Source organism: Lepidochelys kempii, chromosome 3, assembly GCF_965140285.1.
Source record: "Lepidochelys kempii isolate rLepKem1 chromosome 3, rLepKem1.hap1, whole genome shotgun sequence".
In the NCBI taxonomy this organism is placed as follows: Eukaryota; Metazoa; Chordata; order Testudines; family Cheloniidae; genus Lepidochelys; species Lepidochelys kempii.
Genome location: NC_136382.1, coordinates 76,481,770 through 76,505,270, shown reverse-complemented (window position 1 = coordinate 76,505,270; position 23,501 = coordinate 76,481,770). Strand labels below are relative to the sequence as shown.

The 23,501-nt window shown below is 40.0% G+C and overlaps 1 protein-coding gene across 5 annotated transcripts in view; it reads left to right on the top strand.

The window, feature by feature from the left end:
- The window catches only part of USP45 (ubiquitin specific peptidase 45), a 103,388-nt gene extending 83,743 nt beyond the window's left edge, over window positions 1–19,645 (top strand). For 4 of the 5 annotated variants that reach the window (XM_073336845.2, XM_073336846.2, XM_073336841.2 and 1 more), the window contains 3 exons: window positions 953–1,050; window positions 15,324–15,410; window positions 15,900–17,207. In XM_073336845.2, coding sequence (XP_073192946.2) covers window positions 953–1,050; window positions 15,324–15,410; window positions 15,900–16,193 — 479 coding nt within the window. In that variant the 3' untranslated portion in view covers window positions 16,194–17,207. Of the gene's footprint in view, window positions 1–952; window positions 1,051–15,323; window positions 15,411–15,899; window positions 17,208–18,184 lie in introns of those variants that run through there. The other variant, XM_073336844.2, reaches the window with a different exon arrangement.
- Window positions 19,646–23,501: the final 3,856 nt, after the last annotated feature.

Below are 23,501 nucleotides of genomic sequence, written 5' to 3'. Positions count from 1 at the left end.
GTCAGGAATGGTGTTGGTTTACTTCCACCTGCCTCAGTGTAGGGGGCTAGACTTGGTGACCTCTCAAACAAATATTCTTGCTCCTGTGTTTACTGTACTTAGCAGGAAACTTTTGAACAATACATCAATTTACTCCATTATAATGCAGTCTTTTACTACAACATAATACAGTGAAATACAAATATAACTTGATGTACTTTACTGTAATAATCAGCAATTACATCTTCAGTAATGATGCTTTGTAATTGTAAACAAGCTTTACATAAATAGATATTGATACAAAAAGGATGCAATTGTTTTTATTTTATCTGCAGTTCTGTGCAGCAGTATCTCAGATTATAAACTCGGACTTGTATATGTGGACCTTTGTCCCTCCCAGCATCCTGCTGAATAGGCACATAAGGGTCCAACCATTTTGATCCCTCTGTAGAATCAGAACCTTAGTCTTGTCAACAACAGTATTTATGAATACAAGAACCAAATTCAAGACCAGTTTTAAAATACTCAGCTTTTACCACTGAAGTGTCAGTGTTTCTTCTGAGCAAGTGTCTGAGCCATTGATTGCTGAGCTATAGAACAGGGGGGAATGCTGTTTCTTGTGCTTACTTGTGTGATGAGAGATCATAATAGTGGCCAAGAGTGGGTAGGGTCATGTGTTTAAAATAATACAAAACAGAAAATGTTCTTCCTTTCACTGCCATTCCCACCAAAAATTCCACTTGTTGTTTCTTGGTGTCGTGTTCCTAAATTCACTAAGTGAGTATCACATACAGAAAGTATTTTTGCTGGGTGTAAACAGTGAAACATGTTGAACTGATTAAAAAAAGAACATTAGAAACTAGATTTCTCTCTGTGCACGTGCCTTTCAATTGTTTTAACTATTCTGTGTGATCACTTCAATCTTTATAAATTACGGGATTGTTTTATAATTCTTATTCTATGTGCACTACAGAAAAGAAAACCGAAGGCTTATACACTAATGCCCGGAAGCAACTGCTGATTTCTGCGGTTCCTGCCATTCTTGTTCTCCATCTGAAAAGATTCCATCAGGTAAAAGTAAAAAAATCTGTTCTTTTAAATTCACTTATTGAAAGAACTTGTTGTAACAGACTGTCTGTACCTACTAGAGATGTACAGAAGGGGCTTTCACACAGGGGTATGCTAAGGGTTTTTTGTAGGACTGCTGGTTTTTTCTCTTATTTAAGAAAGAAAGTACAGTGATAGCAACCTGCTGGCTACTGCCATGTTATTCTGGCCATGCTAAATGACTGCTGAAGAGAGACAGCAGTCTGCAGCATGGGGCTGTGGGTTTGAGCACTAGCTGCTAATCCTATTAATTCAGACCCCACTTGGGCTATGTTGGTTCAGTCAGTGAATGGGGGAGACAATTTTGGGAGATGCCTCACTTCCTTCTGTAGAATACAGGAAGAGACAGGTTGGAGATGTTGGGGAAGCCCCAGGTGTGAAAGATGGAAACTAGGTTAAGGGGAGGCAGAGCTGGCCAAAACTCAGGATTCTCAGTTTTTGAGAAATATTGGTATTTTGGAATTGGTTTAATTACAAATTGGAACACAACCAAATTTTATCAAAATTTCTTGCAAATCCCCAAAATTTTGTTTCGGAAATGTTAGACCCGCAATAGAGGTCTCCCTACAGGATGACCATAACGTTTCTTTAATAATTTTTGCAACACCCAGGCCATTGGTGCTTTTCTTTGCTTCCCTGTGTTGCGTAACAGCATTCTGCTTTTCCAGTCTCCCCTCAGAGTGGCTTGATCCCAATTAAACTTCATATATTTCTTCCATTCTGCAATTTGTTGATTCCATATATGAGGATCTTTGAACCACTCAGAAGGCCATTGCCCATTACTTAACAGATTAACCATTCTCTCTGTGTATTGTATGCCACAAGTTTGCATCTGTACACATCATATTGCTAGTAGCTTTATTGTCAGTCTCAGACACACCAAATAGATTTACATTTAGAGACATTTTCAGGCTTGGGCTTGTTTCAACTGGAGTTACATGTTTCTTATTCCTTGTTCCGATAATGCACCAATATTTTGTGTCACATCTGTCTGTATAGACCCAAAATCTTACCCAAAGCTGACATTTTCCCTTGTAATGTCTCAATATCAAATAAGTTTAAAACTCCAGCTCCAGCACCAATATTACCTACAATATGTTCCCCTGTACCTCTCTTATTTTGTATAGTCCCATCTCCCTATTGTTGTTGCTGCACTTGTAATAGATGCAAGGCACATGGCATGCACTCTGGATGTTGTGCACTTAATGTTTACTTGCACTCCTTCCAACCAGATTGTTTGATCCACAATAGTTGGGGCTTCGATTACTTCTCCCCTCCTATATGAGGGCTCGTCTGCCATGATTCTTGGTGCAATCTTGTTTACTAGTGTCTGATCGATAAATGCAAAAAACCAACCATATCCCCGAAAATATATTCCCCCATTACTTTTCCTAAAGCAGCTCAATCTTATTATGGAAGGATTTGCCATTACGCCATATTCCCATAATTTAAAAGCCATTGACTCATTCTATCCCACGAGTATTAGCCAATTCTTGTTCATTAGTCACATCAAAGGTGACTACATCAAATCCCAAACTCCAAAAGGTACAGTTCAGAGTACTCATATTCAGATTGTTCTCGTCATAACTAAATCTAAACCTTAGGTGACCTTCCCCACCTTAGTATGTACAAATATCTCCATTGCTCTTCCAAATCTTTTGGCTTTAGATATTCCCATGTCACATTTTTGCCATTTTCCCACCATATTTCAAATTTTACCTCAAAAGGTTTTTCTTTACATCGGTTTTGTTTGGTCCTGTTTTTCCCATTATGTCCCATGAATAGTTGAATGTATTATTCCCTTTGATCCATACCTCCATCCTAGAGGTGTTCCCATATGTACATCCATATACCCGTAAATTTCCCCAAATATTCAAAAAAACATAAAAGCCAAAAACCATATTTCCACCCTTTTTGAATTATGAAGATCCTCAATAGTGAAGCCATGGCTGATGCTTCCAGCCATATTATTTTAAATACTTACACTAACCTCTTCTATCTTCGCTCGGGCGCCAGTATTATTTTTTTTCTCCCTAAACTGTAACGCACACAACACAATTCTTCTACTAAGCACACAATGCAAAGCAAAGCAAGCATAAGCAATAAACCAATTACAAAAATTAGAGCACCGTATCCACACTCCAAATCCAAGGGCCATACAGGATAATCTCCGGTGCAATTGGGCATTCCTTTCCCTCTGTAAGATAAACTAAAAGAAAAAGAAAGGAACGTTATTTAATCTTTAGGCCATAACCTTAATTGTGATGTGTGGACCCACTTTCCCTTTTCCCCCTTGTTAATCTGCACTACAGTAGGTGAAATTTTATTTATGATGGAAAATGGTCCAACCCATCTAGACTCCAGGACACGATTTTTCTATATTAATTTCAAATACATTACTCTATCTCCGATTTTCCATAATTTACTATCCTGAGCTACACGAGAATCCACATAGTCTCTTGCTTTTTCAGTGGCATCAGTCAGGTTAAATTCCATTTTCTTAAGTTCTATCGGTAACTTCCTTACCCATTGGGTAACTGATACCTCCTCTTCTTCTTCTGGGTACAGTAAAGGGCTCCACAATCTCATAGGCCTTCCAAATAAAATTTGATAAGGCTGTTAGACAGTACCCAATCAATCACTACTTCAGATGGCCGCCAACATCATTGTCAATTTATCATCCCAATCTTTGCAAGTTTCTTGCACTACTTTGCATAGAGCTTGTTTAATAGTTTGATTCATCCTTTCTACTGTCCCTGACGATTGAGAATGATAGAGGATATGTAGTTGTTGCTTTAGTCCCAAAGCTTTTAATAAACTTTTCATAGACCACATTTTGTAGGAGAAGTGATAATCTGAATCAGTTGCTTTTGAAGTTCCATATCTACTAAACGCTACTTCCCACAACTTTTTGACAGTGGTCTCTGCAGTATGATTTCTGGTGGGAATCGCCTCCACCCATCCAGAAAAGGAATCTGTTATCACTAATGAATACTGATTCCTCCTTTGGGTCTTAGGCAATTTATCAATATAATCACCTGTATTCTACTCCATGGTCCCACAGTTCTTTGGTGCAACAAGGATCCCGAATTCGGTGGTCTGTTCCTGTCTGCTGCACACCTTATGCAGTTTTTAACAAAGATTTCTACGTCCTCTCACATCTTAGGCCATATTCCAATTTGTTTTACCTTAAAGAGAGTATTCTCTATTCCTTGGTGGGCCATAGAGTGACACGGGTTAATAATCACTTCTTTTTTAAGTTTGTCAGGTAGCCACTTTACCTCTCCTGTTTTCTTATTCACTGCATGTCCACCTTGTATATTCCAATTTCCCCATCTTTCCTCGGGTTTAACGTCCTGTTTTATGGCTTGAGCTCTAGTAACTACCATAACTCCCAAAGGTTCCTTTGCTGCTAATTTAGCTAAAGCATCCACTTTATCATTCCAATATTTTTCATTCCCTTCTCACTGTTGATGACCTTTAATATGTCTTACTCTTAATTTTCCTGTGTGTTTTTTCAACCAATCATAGATAGATTTCCAATTCTCCTTTTGTATCAAATTTTCCCCCTCCGCTGTTTCCCAATTCTTCTTTTTCCAAATCCCAATCCAATATAACAGTCCTTGTACCGCAAAGTCTGAATCCATATAGACAGTCTGCAACATCATTTTTCTGTTTAAGCAGATTGCTAAGAGCTCTGACCTCTGCTCCCTGAGCTGAAGTCATACTCGTAGAACCAGAAATAGTTTCCCCATCAATTTGTACAGCAGCATATCCCCTATATGGCTTAGAGTTCTCATGATATAAACTACCATCTGTAAACTAAACCTCTTTTTCCCTGAGGCTTAACACTTCATCTACCAGGAGTGCTTCTTCAACTAACTTGGTTCGGTTTCTGGAAGTGGGCATTCATGCTCCTCTCCTTCCATCAGGAGGGCATATGGTAACATTGCTTGTTTGTTATTCTCATAAGTAACATCTCTGCTAGTTAACATCAAGGTCCATTGAGCCATCGTGGTATTTGATACTCCTTTCCCCTGCAGTTTCCCTGATAAAATATACTTCAGGGGAGAGTGAGGTGTTTGTGTTATAATAGGGGCTGTGCGATTAGTCAAAGCAAAAGCTTCAGTGGCCCACACAGCAGCCAAATGTTCTCTTTCACAGATCCCAAACTGCTGCTCCGTAGGGGTTAATCTTCTAGATCCGTATGCTCCCGGTGTTAACTTCCTGTCAGTTTCCTGCATTAGTACTGCTGCTAGACCCTGTTGGGTTGCTGCCAACTTAATCACAAACGGCTTGTTTATTTCAGGGAATTTCAATGCTGGGGCTTGCATCAAAGCTTGTTTTAAATTACAGAATGCTTTTTCTTGTTTGGGCCCTCACTCCCATTCTACTTTCTTTTTTAGTAAAGGAAAAAGGGTCCAGTTATAGTGGCAAAATTCCAGAGGTGTTTCCTTAAATAGTTAAACCTTCTTAACATCATCCTCAATGCATGAGAATCCTCTGGCCTTGGTAAATTCATTAGTGATTTCACCTTTTGTTGATTGACCTGAATTCCTTGTTTCCCTCGGGTCACCTCCAAATAATTCACTCTCCTCTGCAGTAGTTGGGCTTTCTCTCTATTAGCCTTGAAACCAGTTTCCTGGATGAGTCTCAACACCTTTTTGTCCTCTCAGTAACCTTCTCTTCAGTGTCCCCCCCACACTAATATGTCATCTACATATGAAGTGACATTCTCCTGATCCTCTTTGGATAATTGATCCAGCATTCGCACCGCATGTTGGTGCGCAATAGCCAGAGTGCAGTGTAGGCCCTGGGGAATTCTTTTAAATAAGTCCTGTTGTCCCTTAAAAGTAAACACAAAGCGGGCCCATGTATCGGGATGCAATGGGATGGTGAAAAAAACAGTTTGCCAAATCTATGACAGAGCACCATTTAGGGCCCCCCTGTACTCTTGCCATCACTTGTGGTAGATCTGCTACTATTGGTGTCATAAGCCGGGTAGCTTTATTAATTTGTCTAAAATCCACTGTCAATCTCCTGAGACTTTTAATATGGGCCAAATTGGGTTATTGTGTGCGGAATTCCCCTTTTCAATAATGCCCTGTTGTTCTAATGATTCCATTATTTTCTCAATTCCTGCCTCTCCTTGCACAGGATATTTATATTGTCTCTGTGGTGGCATATTAGTAGACATCGCTAATGAATTTCTGTCCAATCCTTCAAACGCATAATTCCAAAATTCCCTGTGATTCAAATTAACTGCAACCAAACAATCAGCTGTGACATGTCTGGCGACCTCTGGCATGGGATTAGTGACCGGTTGTATTTCTCCAGCCAATAATCCCACCGTTATTCTCTTTAACAGGTAATCCCTGGGTGAATCTCCAGGCTTCGTGTAATCTGCATTGGATAACACCTTCATGAGTCTTTGACCTATCACTTTTCCTAACAGCATAATAAATCATGGTATCAGTTGGTGTGCTTCTGACTGCCTGTCCAAAAGCATTTTTCGCTTGATCTACTGCCTGTCTAATCTTTCCAGTGGTAACTGCCCTGATTAACCTATAAAATTCACTCATTTAAATTCTCTGTTCCTCCTAACTCTGCCCACTGTACTAGCCATGTTGCCAAATTTTTCATATTCATTGAGTCTAATTTACCATCAACTGTAAGTCTGACGAACTCCAAAGAATTATTTTTGACTGCTCTGACTGTATCTCCCCTGCTACATCCTTAAGGGTTGATCTCTGTTCTATCACTGCTACAGACTTTTCTGGCTTAGGCTCTCCCAGACAGTTTCTTATTTCTTCCCTCAACTTAGTATAAAGCCCCTCTCAAAGTTAGTCAAACTTCCTTTTCTCTTGACCCCTTTGCAGATCCTCTCCATACCAAATATCATTGGAATCCAAATCCAAATCTCTCTCTTTTTGACACACAGCCACAACTTTCAGCTCCTGTATTTTCACTTGCTTTTTCAATGCTGCCATAGTTTTCTGGCACCAACTGTGAGACGCTTGTGATCTCCTCTTCCTTTTTCTTATTCAAATCTCAGATTAACTATTTCATTCCTATCACTTGATGGTCTAATTTATCTTTGTCTGCTTTAACCTTTTCCCAATCCATCATTCTTTTCTCCAATTCCCCTGTTTTGTTTCCCCATTTGTTCTGAGTTTGCATTTATCTGTGTCTGTCTCACTTCCTGCTCCAAATTTTCCTGGCAAGTTTTAAAATTCTCTTGTAGTGTTTGTAACTCTGCACAGACTTCTCCCTTACATCCAATTGCCTTTTTTACAGCTTGCCACAACAGCCATATTACGGCCATTTGGTTTTTACTGGCATTAGGCTTGTACAGCTGTACATATTTCTCAAATATTAAATATCAAATATTACATCTGGTTCCACTGCACCTTCCATCCAAGGGCATGTCCCAAATGCAATAATCTCCTTCTCTAACAGAGAAGGAGCTTTAACTTTAGTCCACTGGGGTGCCTCTTCCACCCCATTACTTCTCTTCTTAAATAGTGTATTAAACATTATTACAAAAACACCACGCAGTATCTCTCCACACTTGTTGGGGGTTTTTTTCTCAAAAATTTCTCACAAATAAGGAGTCACCCTTATTAGTCTTAAATAAGGACTCCCCCAAACACTGTAAGACCCTGTCTCGAAATCTGGCACTCCTTAATATCTCTCCCCCCTCCGCATTCTCCACCACATGTTAGACCCGCAGTAGAGTTCTCCCTACGGAACGGGGAGCAGGCAGATACCAGACACAGTGTTGGTATATAATACTCTAAATGGTCTTCACTGATTACAAAACAAAGCTTACTCAATCCACATTCACACCCCAAACATACTATACCAGAGTGCAACGGTCAGAATGGTCCCGATGGCCAGTCGAGATTCCTTCCAATCATAAGATGTGGGGAACTGGCAAAAACCACATCTATATCCACACAGGGCTCTGGATCAATAAACTACTCCGATTTGCAGAAATCATAGGCAACCATTTATAGTCCATTCCGTCACATCATCGGTTCTTTGCCTTTGTTTACTAGGCCTTCTACCCACACAATTCCAAAAAGACCATCCTGGATGGGCCGCCATGATCCAAGGTGTGCCATTTCCTCCAATTCTTATACAATTTTATATCAGTCCAGCTGGTGGTGTTTCCTTTTCTGCTGATTATCCATATTTTTCTCAGAACATAACAAGATTGTTTTTGCGCACATAGTTCTAATAGTTCTTGACCTTAAGTTCTTGCTTCGGTTGCCAACTTGCAACACACATATTTTTGTCAAGCACGTGTCATTCATACCAGTCCTCAATGACTTATAACATATGATATGGATATATGAATCACAATGCGTGTGTGTGTGTGTGTGTGTGTATATATATGTACGTATGTATGTATATCCCAACAGAAACACTGTAACATATAGTGCTCCTGAAAGGAAATGTGTGAGGTTCTCAGAATCTGTAATAGATTTGCCAAAACATTTCACTTAATCAAGTTGGTATATTCTGATTAAACTAAGTTTCATCAGAAAACTTCCAACCAGGAGCTGAGAGGTCCAGGATCCAGCTGGGGATGTTGGTCCTCCTTTTACCATGTGCAGGAGCCAAGATTCAGGGTAATGTTGAAACAGGGCATAAGTTCATGTGTGGGCCACCTCAGGCTGAATGAAGCAGTATGTTATATCTGTCCTACAGTGATACATAGCCTTTAATTGATTCAGCTGCATATCACTGTGGCTTTTTATAAACCCTAAGTTCTTGAAAACCATTTCACAACCAGAAAGCTTTCTTAGTACTAAAGCTCTATAAACTTGTTATCCTTTTCAGAAAACTTTTAATGTAAACTTAGTGCTAGTTTGCCAGTTAGCCCTAGACACTTGAAGGCGACTGTTTATCCACAGAAAAGTTGACAGCACAAGTCATACCAGTGTCCTGCAGTTGTGACTCAACCTTGACCTGGAGGAATCCTTTCTAGGGCATATGAGATTACTGTAAACTTAATTCCCATTCAGACCTTGGACACTGCCGAGGCTGCCAACAAGTATGCATATTGTCAAGGCTCTCTGAGATCAGAGTAGGTTTATTGTTAGTACAAAAAACAAACTTCTGTCTGTGTTATTCAATCAGGTAACAACCAGTCATATTATTGAGACTCTTAGCACCTTCCTAGTTAGTTCTTTTCCATGTTACTGTCTTACTATAATCTATTAAAATAATTTAAATTAAGTAAAAATATGCTCAACTAGTAAATGTTTGAAGTTGGTGTTTTAAAGAAAATCAAACCACCGGACTGATGGAAATCACTGTCTAAGCACCTGAAACCCAAGTTTGTTGACAGCTTTTGGTAGCAGTAGCCTTGTCTGTGAATGCAGAGTAAATATTTTCTTCATTTTGGTTTATTCTAGTTCAGTTCAATGACAGTTAATACAAAGTTAAGAAACTGGGAGTTGAAAAAGCATGAGAGGTTGTTTTCCTCTTCCAGCCTGAGTAAAAACAAGATCAGAGAGTATGAGATCTACTAGTTCTAAAGTCTTGAAGGCTGTGGTGACCAAACCAATCCGTTAAATCCACAAACAGACAGCCCCGCAACCTGAAGCAAATACTCACCAACAACCACATACACAACAGAACCACTAACCCAGGAACTTATCCTTGCAACAAAGCCCGTTGCCAATTGTGCCCACATATCTATTCAGGGGACACCATCACAGGGCCTAATAACATCAGCCACACTATCAGAGGCTCGTTCACCTGCACATCCACCAATGTGATCTATGCCATCATGTGCCAGCAATGCCCCTCTGCCATGTACATTGGTCAAACTGGACAGTCTCTACGTAAAAGAATAAATGGACACAAATCAGATGTCAAGAATTATAACATTCATAAACCAGTCGGAGAACACTTCAATCTCTCTGGTCACGCAATCACAGACATGAAGGTCGCTATCTTAAAACAAAAAAACTTCAAATCCAGACTCCAGCGAGAAACTGCTGAATTGGAATTCATTTGCAAATTGGATACTATTAATTTAGGCTTAAATAGAGACTGGGAGTGGCTAAGTCATTATGCAAGGTAGCCTGTTTCCTCTTGTTTTTTCCTACCCCCCCCCCCCCCCAGATGCTCTGGTTTAACTTGGATTTAAACCTGGAGAATGGTCAGTTTAGATGAGCTATTACCAGCAGGAGAGTGAGTTTGTGTGTGTATGGGGGCGGGGGGGATGTGAGAAAACCTTGATCTATGCAGGAAATAGCCCGACTTGATTATGTTAAGAGTTGTCACTTTGGATGGGCTAGCACCAGCAGGAGAGTGAATTTGTGTGGGGGGGTGGAGGGTGAGAAAACCTGGATTTGTGCTGGAAATGGCCCACCTGTTGATCACTTTAGATAAGCTATTACCAGCAGGACAGTGGGGTGGGAGGAGGTATTGTTTCATGATTTCTGTGTGTATATAAAGTCTGCTGCAGTTTCCACGGTAAACATCTGATGAAGTGAGCTGTAGCTCACGAAAGCTCATGCTCAAATAAATTGGTTAGTCTCTAAGGTGCCACAAGTACTCCTTTTCTTTTTGCGAATACAGACTAACACGGCTGTTCCTCTGAAACCTGTCATTATGCAAGGCACTGCATTTAGCCGTATGGAGTGGAAATCTATCAACTGCATGAAGAAACTTGTACAGATACAGACAGACATCATCTTCCTTTCCAAATGCAAACAGATGGACATCGTACCAAAAGGACTGAAGGTCAAAAATCCATTACAATCTACATACCACACAGACTATGCTGACAGCTTGTGCCTCACGCTCTCAAAGAAACTGCGGAATCACCTGATCAAGATCCTCTACAGCAAACAGGGAAAGATTAAGAATGAGCTCTCAAAAATGGATACTCTCATAAAGAACCAACCTTCCACACAAACTTCCTCGTGGCTGGATTTTACTAAAACTAGACAAGCCATTTACAACGCACACTTTGCTTCTCTACAAAAGAAAAAAGACACTAAACTTTCTAAACTACTACATGCTACAAGGGGCCACAGCAATGGTTCCCTCACCCCACCTAGCAATATTGTTAACCTATCCAACTATACTCTCAGCCCAGCAGAAGCAGCTGTTCTATCTCGGGGCCTCTCCTTCTGCCCCTCCACCCCCACGAACATGATACAGTTCTGTGGTGACCTAGAATCCTATTTTCGACGTCTCCGTCTCAAGGAATATTTCCAAAATACCTCTGAACAACATACTAATCCACAGAGGTCTCCCTGCCAACACTACAGAAAGAGGGATTCTAGATGGACTCCTCCTGAAGGTCGAAACAGCAGACTGGACTTCTACATAGAGTGCTTCCGCCGACGTGCACGGGCTGAAATTGTGGAAAAGCAGCATCACTTGCCCCATAACCTCAGCCATGCGGAACGCAATGCCATCCACAGCCTCAGAAACAACTCTGACATCATAATCAAAAAGGCTGACAAAGGAGGTGCTGTTGTCATCATGAATAGGTCGGAATATGAACAAGAGGCTGCTCGGCAGCTCTCCAACACGAGTTTCTACAAGCCATTACCCTATGATCCCACTGAGAGTTACCAAAAGCAACTACAGCATTTGCTCAAGAAACTTCCTGAAAAAGCACAAGATCAAATCCGCACAGACACACCCCTGGAACCCCGACCTGGGATATTCTATCTACTACCCAAGATCCATAAACCTGGAAATCCTGGGCGCCCCATCATCTCAGGCATTGGCACCCTGACAGCAGGATTGTCTGGCTATGTAGACTCCCTCCTCAGGCCCTACGCTACCAGCACTCCCAGCTACCTTCGAGACACCACTGACTTCCTGAGGAAACTTCAATCCATCGGTGATCTTCCTGATAACACCATCCTGGCTACTATGGATGTAGAAGCCCTCTACACCAACATTCCACACAAAGATGGACTACAAGCCGTCAAGAACACTATCCCCGATAATGTCACAGCTAACCTGGTGGCTGAACTTTGTGACTTTGTCCTTACCCATAACTATTTCACATTTGGGGACAATGTATACCTTCAGATCAGCGGCACTGCTATGGGTACCCGCATGGCCCCACAGTATGCCAACATTTTTATGGCTGATTTAGAACAACGCTTCCTCAGCTCTCGTCCCCTAACTCTACTTGCGCTATATTGATGACATCTTCATCATCTGGACCCATGGAAAAGAAGCCCTTGAGGAATTCCACCATGATTTCAACAATTTCCATCCCACCACCAACCTCAGCCTGGTCCAGTCCACACAAGAGATCCACTTCCTGGACACTACAGTGCTAATAAACAATGGCCACATAAACACCACCCTATACCGTAAACCTACTGACCGCTATTCCTACCTGCATGCCTCCAGCTTTCACCCTGACCACACCACACGATCCATCGTCTACAGCCAAGCTCTGCGATACAACCGCATTTGCTCCAACCCCTCAGACAGAGACAAACACCTACAAGATCTCTGTCAAGCTTTCTTACAACTACAATACCCACCTGCAGAAGTAAAGAAACAGATTGATAGAGCCAGAAGAGTTCCCAGAAGTTACCTACTACAGGACAGGCCTAACAAAGAAAATAACAGAACGCCACTAGCCGTCACCTTCAGCCCCCAACTAAAACCCCTCCAACGCATTATTAAGGATCTACAACCTATCCTAAAGGATGACCCAACACTCTCACAAGTCTTGGGAGACAGGCCAGTCCTTGCCTACAGACAGCCCCGCAACCTGAAGCAAATACTCACCAACAACCACATACACAACAGAACCACTAACCCAGGAACTTATCCTTGCAACAAAGCCCGTTGCCAATTGTGCCCACATATCTATTCAGGGGACACCATCACAGGGCCTAATAACATCAGCCACACTATCAGAGGCTCGTTCACCTGCACATCCACCAATGTGATCTATGCCATCATGTGCCAGCAATGCCCCTCTGCCATGTACATTGGTCAAACTGGACAGTCTCTACGTAAAAGAATAAATGGACACAAATCAGATGTCAAGAATTATAACATTCATAAACCAGTCGGAGAACACTTCAATCTCTCTGGTCACGCAATCACAGACATGAAGGTCGCTATCTTAAAACAAAAAAACTTCAAATCCAGACTCCAGCGAGAAACTGCTGAATTGGAATTCATTTGCAAATTGGATACTATTAATTTAGGCTTAAATAGAGACTGGGAGTGGCTAAGTCATTATGCAAGGTAGCCTGTTTCCTCTTGTTTTTTCCTACCCCCCCCCCCCAGATGCTCTGGTTTAACTTGGATTTAAACCTGGAGAATGGTCAGTTTAGATGAGCTATTACCAGCAGGAGAGTGAGTTTGTGTGTGTATGGGGGCGGGGGGGATGTGAGAAAACCTTGATCTATGCAGGAAATAGCCCGACTTGATTATGTTAAGAGTTGTCACTTTGGATGGGCTAGCACCAGCAGGAGAGTGAATTTGTGTGGGGGGGTGGAGGGTGAGAAAACCTGGATTTGTGCTGGAAATGGCCCACCTGTTGATCACTTTAGATAAGCTATTACCAGCAGGACAGTGGGGTGGGAGGAGGTATTGTTTCATGATTTCTGTGTGTATATAAAGTCTGCTGCAGTTTCCACGGTAAACATCTGATGAAGTGAGCTGTAGCTCACGAAAGCTCATGCTCAAATAAATTGGTTAGTCTCTAAGGTGCCACAAGTACTCCTTTTCTTTTTGCGAATACAGACTAACACGGCTGTTCCTCTGAAAACTACTGACAGTAATTCTCATGTTTAATAAATGAGTGGGTTTTAAATGCATAATATATTCTGATAAACTTACTTTTTTTCATATGTATCCAGTACATTTAAAGTAGTTTTATTTATCCGATAAGCAATTTCAAAATGCTTTTTTGTGAATTTTTAATTGCTTTCCAGTGTCCATCTCAATACAGCTTGACACAAATCATGAGCAAAAATTTAATAATCCTCTAGTAAAAAAGAAATGCATCATTCACCATTTTCTAACATAAAACTGTAGAAATCGAGAGTCTGAATAAATGTTTGTTACGCTATATAATTGCTTAAATAAATATGTATAGATTTAGTGTAGTCTCCTGATTACTAAAAAGAAATACCATGTTAGACTTGCCTTTCTTTAGGAAAATAACTAAAATGCGCAAATGTAAAACCAGATTAAAATTATTTAAGTCTTTTATTTTAATCATAATTTAGATCAGCAAGCAGGAAACCTTGATTTAAATTCAACAGCCCTGACTATGATTTCAGTCAAAATCTGAATTCTGTTGCAGCTAAAGTGCACTTAGTCTTTTGCATCATACATTTTGCTATGGAGCATATTCCTTCACTACATTTTGTTCCCCAATCTGTTACTTGAGCCGCAGGGGGAGCTGGTAGTAACCCCTATATTTAGGTTGTCTAACACTTTCCAGGATAGAAAAATAGTGTGACTTTTTTTTTTTTTTTTTTAAAGATGCTCTAACACCTTCATTGTTTGCAGCAGGCCTTTAAATTTTGGGCAGGGATCAAGCTCTGGATCCAAAGGAGTGTAGTGCCTTTTCTTTGTTCAGTGAAATTCTGTTAAAATGTTTCTGAGATATAAATTGTTGAACATTGTCCTTCTTTTGGAAAATTTTGGCAATATGCAAAAATAACTAAACGCTGGCTGATGTGTGATAGAGAGTTGGTACAATTGTATATAGTACAATGTTATTTCTCTTTAACTTTTAAAAATAAAAAACCTACAAAATTGCATTAACATGTTAATAGAATGCTTGACTTTACAACCAAATTAACAGTTAAAAGTTAGGAAATTTCAGATTTATGGTTGCCTGTGCAACCTGAATTCTGTCCCCTTGTGTATATGCAGTATGATGGTGTTTAAGAATAAATATCATTTATTCACATTCTACTTTTTCCATGGTATCCTGTCTCCTCCATTGCACAGAATGGACACACAAAGGGGCAGAATTAAGGTTCCACGGGAAACCAAAATAATGTTCCTATACCATAGGGGTTTTTTGTATGTAATGTTGAAGAGATGAAAAACGAATGTATAGAGAATGTGTTTTATCCACATTCATTATAGATTTTGTATTCTGTTTTGTCTTATCAGGTTATTCTAATACTGATGCGATACACTTAGATTTAAAAGGCAGCTATGTAAAAATGTTTCTTTCATACTCTTATTTTCTCTTGAAGGCTGGTTTGAGTCTACGGAAAGTAAATAGACATGTGGATTTCCCACTAATTTTAGACTTAGCACCATTTTGTTCTGCTTCCTGCAAGGTACAGTATATTAAGAATACATTTTAGAGTCTTTATTGTAAAGCATTAATTTATTATAGTTTAATTTTTGTAGCTATGGATACAAGTTAAACTGTGATTTTCACCCCAAAGAAATTACAAAATGAATGCGTTCAAGCAGTAATCTAGGATCAGTTCTTCAACTGGTGTAAACTGGCATAGCTCCATTGAAATCAGTTGAGGAGGATCTGTCCCACTTAATGTTTTAAAATGAACACAGTAGCATTACAGCTAGTTATCAGTGCTTCCAACAAAACTGGATTTAGTTATTGAACTTTGAATAACATAGTCTTCACTTGTTTCTCAAGTTATTTTAGCATTGCAAAATATACTTAACAAACTACAGTACTTATCAACTATTTGCTCCCTTTATTACTGTAATATTTGAAATGTGTTAACATATATATTGTTATAAAAATCCATTATGAAATTATACAATTTATCTTTACTTTCTATGATTTTGTGAATAAGAACGTTACAGATGCAGCAAGAGTTCTGTACACTCTTTATGGAATAGTGGAGCACAGTGGCTCAATGCGAGGAGGTCACTATGCAGCATATGTGAAAGTCAGAACACCTTGCAAGAAATTATTGGAGCATATTGCTAGCAATAGAAATGTTCAAGGTATGTCCGACAAACCTTTCTGTCTCTGTAAGGAAACAAAATTGATCATTGCCACAACTCATCCAGTCACTGTACTTATATTGAATAAACACTTTGGCCCTGAATCTTCTCATAATTTGCAGTGCCACGCAAGTTGTTAATTTTGGTTTATTAAACCTAATATATAAACACTAATTTCTATGCCACCCACTCCCTACCTGTGGAATACCAAGTCATCTTCACTGAAGTCCCTCCTAAAGGCTCACTTCTTTCCCAGTGCCTACAAGAAGTGAGTCAGTAACAGTTTTTAAAACAAGTTATTTCCTTCTCTGTGGATCTTGTCTCTTCTGTGTCCCTTAGACTGGAAGTTATTTGAAACAGAAGCTGTTTTGTGTTGAGTCTCATGCTATGCTTGGCACATTGTCAGTACGTAAAAATACCAAATACTCTGATTTAATGTGAGAAGTAAGAAATACTATTCCATGGAAGATTGAAAATTTCTTCTGGTGACTCTTCTGGCACAGAAGTTTGAAGTGAGGCATCAGTGAAATATATATTCCTGGTGCACTATCCTGTGAAATAATGGAGGGAAGGAGAAGATGCCAGGAGCTTTACCAACTAATGGCTGGGTGATTATTAGGCAAGAGAATTGGGCTGGTGGGAGCGGGGTCAGTCTGTAACTTTTTTCATCTTAGAAAAAACACTGCCAGTCCTCGCTAGCAATTGTTTTATATTAGAAGCCCATCTCTCCACAAGGAAAAGGATTAGAGATGTATTGACTCCCTGTCATAAATATAAAGGGAAGAGTAACCACCTTTAAATCCCTCCTGGCCAGAGGAAAAAACCCTTTCATCTGTAAAGGGTTAAGAAGCTAAGAAAACCTTGCACCTCGCAACCTGGCACGTGACCAAAATGACCAATGAAGAGACAAGATACTTTCAAAGCTGGGGGGGGACAAAGGGTTTGTCTGTGTGATGCTTTTGCCGGGACCAGAGCAGGAATGCAGGTCAGAACTCCTGTAAAGAGTTAGTAAGCAATCTAGTTAGATATGTGTTAGATTCTGTTTTGTTTAAATGGCTGATAAAATAAGTTGTGCTGAATGGGATGTATATTCCTATTTTTGTGTCTTTTTGTAACTTAAGGTTTTGCCTAGAGGGATTCTCTATGTTTTGAATCTGATTACCCTGTAAGGTATTTCCCTTCCTGATTTTACAGAGGTTTTTCTTTTACTTTTTCTTTAATTAAAATTCTCTTTTAAGAACCTGATTGCTTTTTTCATTGTTCTTAAGATGCAAGGGTTTGGGTCTGTGTTCACCTATGCAAATTGGTGAGGATTTTTATCAAGCTTTCCCCAGGAAAGGGGGTGTAGGGCTTGGGGGGATATTTTGGGGGGGGGGAAGACGTCTCCAAGTGGGCTCTTTCCCTGTTCTTTGTTTAGAACGCTTGGTGGTGGCAGCATAAGGTTCAAGGACAAAAGGTAAAAGTTTGTACCTTGGGGAAGTTTTAACCTAAGCTGGTAAGAATAAGCTTAGGGGATCTTTCATGCAGGTTCCCACATCTGTACCCTAGAGTTCAGAGTGGGGAAGGAACCTTGGTAACTTCTTAAAAGAAAACTTAAGTATCCACTAGTCGCTTCGTTCTCTTTGAAAGTTCATGGGAGCCTAGTGGATCCTTGTAGTGTTTTTAAATTGCTATTAAATAACTGCTGAAATATTCCTTTTTCTCTCTCTCAGAATTGACCCTGTGTACGATACATTATCAATGTAATTGATAAAATTGAAAAAACCTCAAAGGAGGACAGGCTGCTTTTTGAGAAAAGACGTTGCAAAAAAGTGATATGACGGTTATCCAGTGTAAATATGATTTTTGTGAATGGCATAAAACAATGATCGTATTCTGAATAAATATTATCTTTCACCTGCTCCTCCCAGTATGACATTTTTCCAATATACATTTGGTTACAAAGCAAAAAAAAAACTTAAACTTATTCAGTGTAAACTTAAGATATAAACAAATATTACATATGTTTCTAAATCATGAATAACTGATGTGTTCAAAGGTATTTTCCCTCCTCTTCTGTGAAGAACCATTGTGTAATTTGAGAGTAAAAGTATAAGCTGATGAATAGTAACTCTTTGCATTTGCATTTCAGGTTTAAAGGAAGCTGTGGGAGGATCAGCAGGACAGTGGGTGTATGTTAGTGATGTCCATGTACAGATGGTTCCAGAATCAAGAGTACTAAATTCACAAGCTTATCTGCTGTTTTATGAAAGAATATTGTAAGAGTATTTACCAGTTTAATTTGAAAAATGGTAATGGTTATTTGGTCTATCTTACTTACATGCTGCAGTGGTTGCAGTACCTGTAAATATTGTGCCTTAATCTGCCCTGTAATAGAAAACATACCATACTTTGACCCTGAACTTCAATCAAGCTGATTATCAATACCCCAACACTAGCTTTAAAATGTGCATTTTGCCAAACATTAAAATTCCTGAACTCCCTGTATCAGCGAGAGAGAGCGAGAGTAAATGACACAAAGGATGGAATCCTGGTCCTGTTGAAGTCAATGGAGTTTTGCCATTGAATTCAGTGGAGCCACGATCTTCCCCATGATCTTAAACCAGTTAAGAATGAAAATGATGTTGGTAGTGTTAAGTGGCTTGATTCCCAATGGGCAGTAGTAATGCAAAATTACTCATCTTCAGTGAGATTTAGTTCAGATCATACAAATTGCTGGGTTAGATATTTTGTCTTAAGATTTCTACAGACAAATTTGCATCATGGTGTATTTCCAGACTTCTTATCTGGAAAACAGTGCTTCCAGAATGGAATGATGACATTGGACAACCTTGATTGGCTAATTTTGCAGTGTAATTTCCTGATGTACTACTGGGAAAACTGAAAAATATAGCATCTACCAGGTCATGCTTGCTGATGGCAAATAGAATATGTAGGGTTTGTATTCTCTCAAAAATCCAATTAGGTTTGATACACATGCTCTGAGCTGTCTCTGGATGGCATTATTATAGGAATTTTCTACCCTCTTAGTACCTGTGGAATAACTATGCTTTAAGTCTATCATTTGTAAGTCTGCTGATTTAATACATAGCCATTGTATTTATTCAGGCATAAGAGAACATTACAAATAGTTCTGTATTGTAGTAAAAACTCAAAACTGCTATATATTGGTTGGGATTACACATGTACAGTATATAGTGAGCTTGTGTGTATATATACATTTATTCAAGCACAACTGGGTAATTTTGTTACTAATTATTGGTTCTAAAAACAAATTTGTTCATCTGTTGGTGATTACTTTCTCACAGAAGTAATAAATGACAAATTATTTTTTCAATGTGTGAGAGTTGGACAGTAGATGACAAATTCTGCCCTCAAACAGGTACAAGCAACTCCCTTTGAAGTCAGTGGAGAGGGTGAGGATGTCCACTGGCAGAATTTGTCCCTAATACTTTGGCTGTTTAGCATATTATGTCTGCCATAATGTTAGCACTTATGGGTCTGCCAAGAAAAATTATTTCTGTCCCAAATGTGTTAGACAATAATTTCTGTCAGTCTTCAGCCTTATAATTAAACTGGTTATTTTAATTTTTAGGTCGTCTGATAATTTATTGAAGTTAGCTAACTCATAACCAGATTCTGTTTAGCTTGCAACCCGTCCGTCATAACTACCGATTTATTTGGTAAATAAAATGCTTTGTGTTTGTTTCTGTTTGTTGTTTCAACAGTAGAAACATTTAGTTTCATGGTGAAAATTAATTGCCAGTTCTCCTCACCCCAACATTCCCTACTGCAGAACTCTCAACGTCCAGCACTGCAATTAAAGCAGCCTACAGCTTACAGGTAGCCAAATCCCACCTCTTACCCCAGGGATTCAAGGCTTGAAAAGCAGTAGGAGCTACCATAGTTACCTACCTCAGAGGTAAGGAGCAGAGGCCGCACAGGGGGACTCCATATTCCGCATGCTGCAGCACAGTGTTCCATGGTAACACACACTGCCATGTAGATCCACCTGGCAAAACTCCAGTGTGGGAGGGCAGGCATAAATGTCTTAGAGCCCGTGGGCTGTATAGCAGATACAGAGGAGCTAATGGCTAGTTGGAGCTAGTTGGTCATACAGGCTTTGTTTAGAAGAAGTTGAGGTTACGGAAGGGTTAGCTAATATATGTTGGCTAACCCAGACATTTCCCGCAGAGTAGATTCAAATTAGTGCCTCTTACTTCGGTTTAGCTGGTCTCTGTCAACCCTTGTGGGAGCCTAAGGGTCAACCTCAACCACCAAAGTGAGGTAAAAAGTCTTGACCTAAATCTACACTAGGGAAAAGGTCATGGCGAGGTTGGAGTTAACTAATACATTAGTTCCCTTGACCTCTTTTCCTAATCTAGATAAAGCCACACAGGGCGCAGAGAGGTGTTCTTTTCTCTCTCTCTCTCTCTCTCTCTTTCTTCTTCTTCTTCTGTTTCTACATAGTTGATTGAAACTCGTACGATTAATGTGGATGGGACTCCCAGGAAACAAAACATGCCACTTGAATGCTGATAGAGAAGTTTCACCACTGTGACGGAATCAGCTCCACAGAACACCAATGGTCCAGTATTAGAACCACCGAATTTGCATACATAAATCTCTGTTAAGAATAGCACTACTTTGTGGGATGCAAGACTGAAGGATCCAACTGCAGAGATTTTCTTGGCCCCAGTCAGCTCCAAGGAGATCACTTTGCATGAGGTCATGGAGTTCTCCCAGAGCTGGTCTCTGTTCCTCTCCAATCAGTTTGCACCCACTGGGTGGCCTGCCTAAATTCTGCCCCCCAAGCAATAGAAATGCCTGGGTTCTGCTGCCAGAGATCCTGCTGCAGCCGTGGAAGAAGAGGGACAACTTGCCCATTAGGGCCCAGGCACACATTTCCTTGCTTTTATGCTGTATAGGCTTGTCAGCAAGAAAGAGACAAACAAATTAAGTGAAATGATGTGAAAACAGAAGCTAACCCTAAAACTATTAGTACATCTCTCCAAGATGCTTATTACTGTCCCTGCTGGACTTCTGTTATTGGCAGAAAAAGCTACATGAGCTGAAACATGAAAAACACTGGCACTGTGTGGCAGAAGCTACAGCAAATATGGAGCAAAAATTAATTTGAAACTTCAGAAAACATACTCTGCAATGGATTTATAGCTTTATATGGAGAATGATTTTGGTTGAAAATGAGAGAGTGAAGGCACAGACTTCAAGCCTTACGTCTCCTTCAATAACTTTTTAACTACCGTACTTAGGGCAATAGTTTTCCCACGGTAAACCTTACTCTGTTTCTTACTCTGAACAAACAAAAATCTGTTCATAGCTTCACAGCTACACACATTCTGCATGAGGAATTGAGAGAGAAGATGACACAGGCTTCCAAAGGTTCTAGTGACATAGTATCCGATACTTGCTAAGATTCAAAACATTTTTCTAAGGGCATTTTTTCAGATACACTGGACAGTCTGGGAGCTATTAGGTTCCTCCAGCTGTCTCAGGATTCTGTGTGCATTCTGTTGTATGTTAGGCTAGTGTGAAAATGCTCCTGCCTTTTCCTACCTACCACTACCCTTTGTGCTGTATCATGGGGTTGCAACTGATGCATTTTCAAAGCCCCCAAAGATTCAGCATTTGGATAAGCATCCTAAAATAGAGATGCTTTTCCAGTGGTGCTAGAACAATTTTTATAGTGGGGGTGCTGAAGGTGGAAACCATATATTTGGGTTGTTATTACTACTTCAAGCCAGCAGGTGTAGCTGCACCCCTAGTTCCAGGACCTATGTACTTTTCCAAAATAATGGAGTCTCCCTCTGGGGCCTGTGGTCCTCATGCATGTAACCAGACTTTCAAGGGGTAGATCATAACTATGCCTTACTGCTATATTCTTGCAGAGACAAGAAGTAATATAGCCTGCTACTGCACCTGGAGTTGTCAGGGGCCAGATTCTTCTGTGATCTTTGTAGGGGGACAGTCCTCTTCTATCTGTCTCATCTTACCCTTTCCCATCCCTCCTTGTGATGTCTCCTTCCCCTCTCACTCTGACACCAATGTTTCCCTTCCTTACCCCTACCCCTACTTTTGGTTATCCCTGCTGTTCTCCCAGCCTCTGGAATTTGTATAGATTAGCCCACTTCCACCTTAATTGAATTGGCTCATTAGCACTGACCCCCCCGACTTGGTAAGGCAACTCCCATCTTTTCATGTGCTGTGTATTGATACCTGCCTACTGTATCCACTCCATGCATCTGATGAAGTGGGTTTTAGCCCATGAAAGCTTATGCCCAAACAAATTTGTTAGTCTCTAAGGTGTCACAAGCACTCCTCATTTTTGCTGATACAGACTAACCCGGCTACCACTCTGAAACCTGGAATTTGTCTGTCAGTCACTCCTCTTTTATCTCTTCTCACTACCATCCAAATTTCTTGATCTACTGGAGCCTTTGGTAAGGTGCTCAACTTACAGTCCTGCTACTCATACTGCCTTTCTGTGGAATGCAATATGGTTTGCAGAAAGGCCTGAGAAGATAGAGAGGCAAGTAATGGCCGCTGAGCAACCCTTGGAGCAGCTCCTTTGCTGGTCAGCTGCAGGAACTTGATGGTGTGGAGGAATCCCTGCATTTGGGATAGGCAAAAAGTTCTGTCCAAAATGGGACTTTGGCAGGTGTGATACTGTGTGCATGGTAACTATTCCTGTTTAAATAGTATAGTCCCTATATTTTGGTTACCACTGTCTACCATCAGAATTTTTAATCATGGTTTTTTTTAATGGAGTAAACCTATTTTTTCTTCCCAAACGACCCTGTTTGTGGATTTCAAATGTTGGCAAGTATGACAATGCTTTATGAAGTCATCAGAAGTTTGAGATGTCTTGTATATCTTTGTCACCATTTTCTTCTCCTATGGACTTTATATTCAAATAATACTACAAACTGAAATTTTAGATGCAAAAGAGGTTAATGTGCCAATGTCTACTAGATAAAACAGGAACTCTAACTGCTCAAATAAGGTTTTAAACAGAAACTAAGCTGTTGAAACTATAAAAACTTCCTTCTGAAGAGGAAATCCAAGCTGGAATGAGGTGTAGAGGATGGGGAGGCAGATGGAGGAGACTTGCAGCAAATGTAAAGATTAGGAAACAGGTGTTTGGATATTTAACAGTTTACCACACAGTTGTGCAATGGTCTCATGAAACAGCTTTTTGTTGATACATCCATAACTGTGAAATACATTTTTCACCAGCTGGCAGTGGATTTCTAGCCATGCTTCTTACATATCTAAGTTTGTACATAGTTTTACAAACCTATACAAAAGGGACAACATCAAGTTGCAATCTAAACAGTTTTTAAGATGTGGTTAAGTAGTTTGTTACTGCATCTGATTCTCCCTGCCTATTTTTGAGGTTTTGCAATGACATTTTGACAAATTTTAAA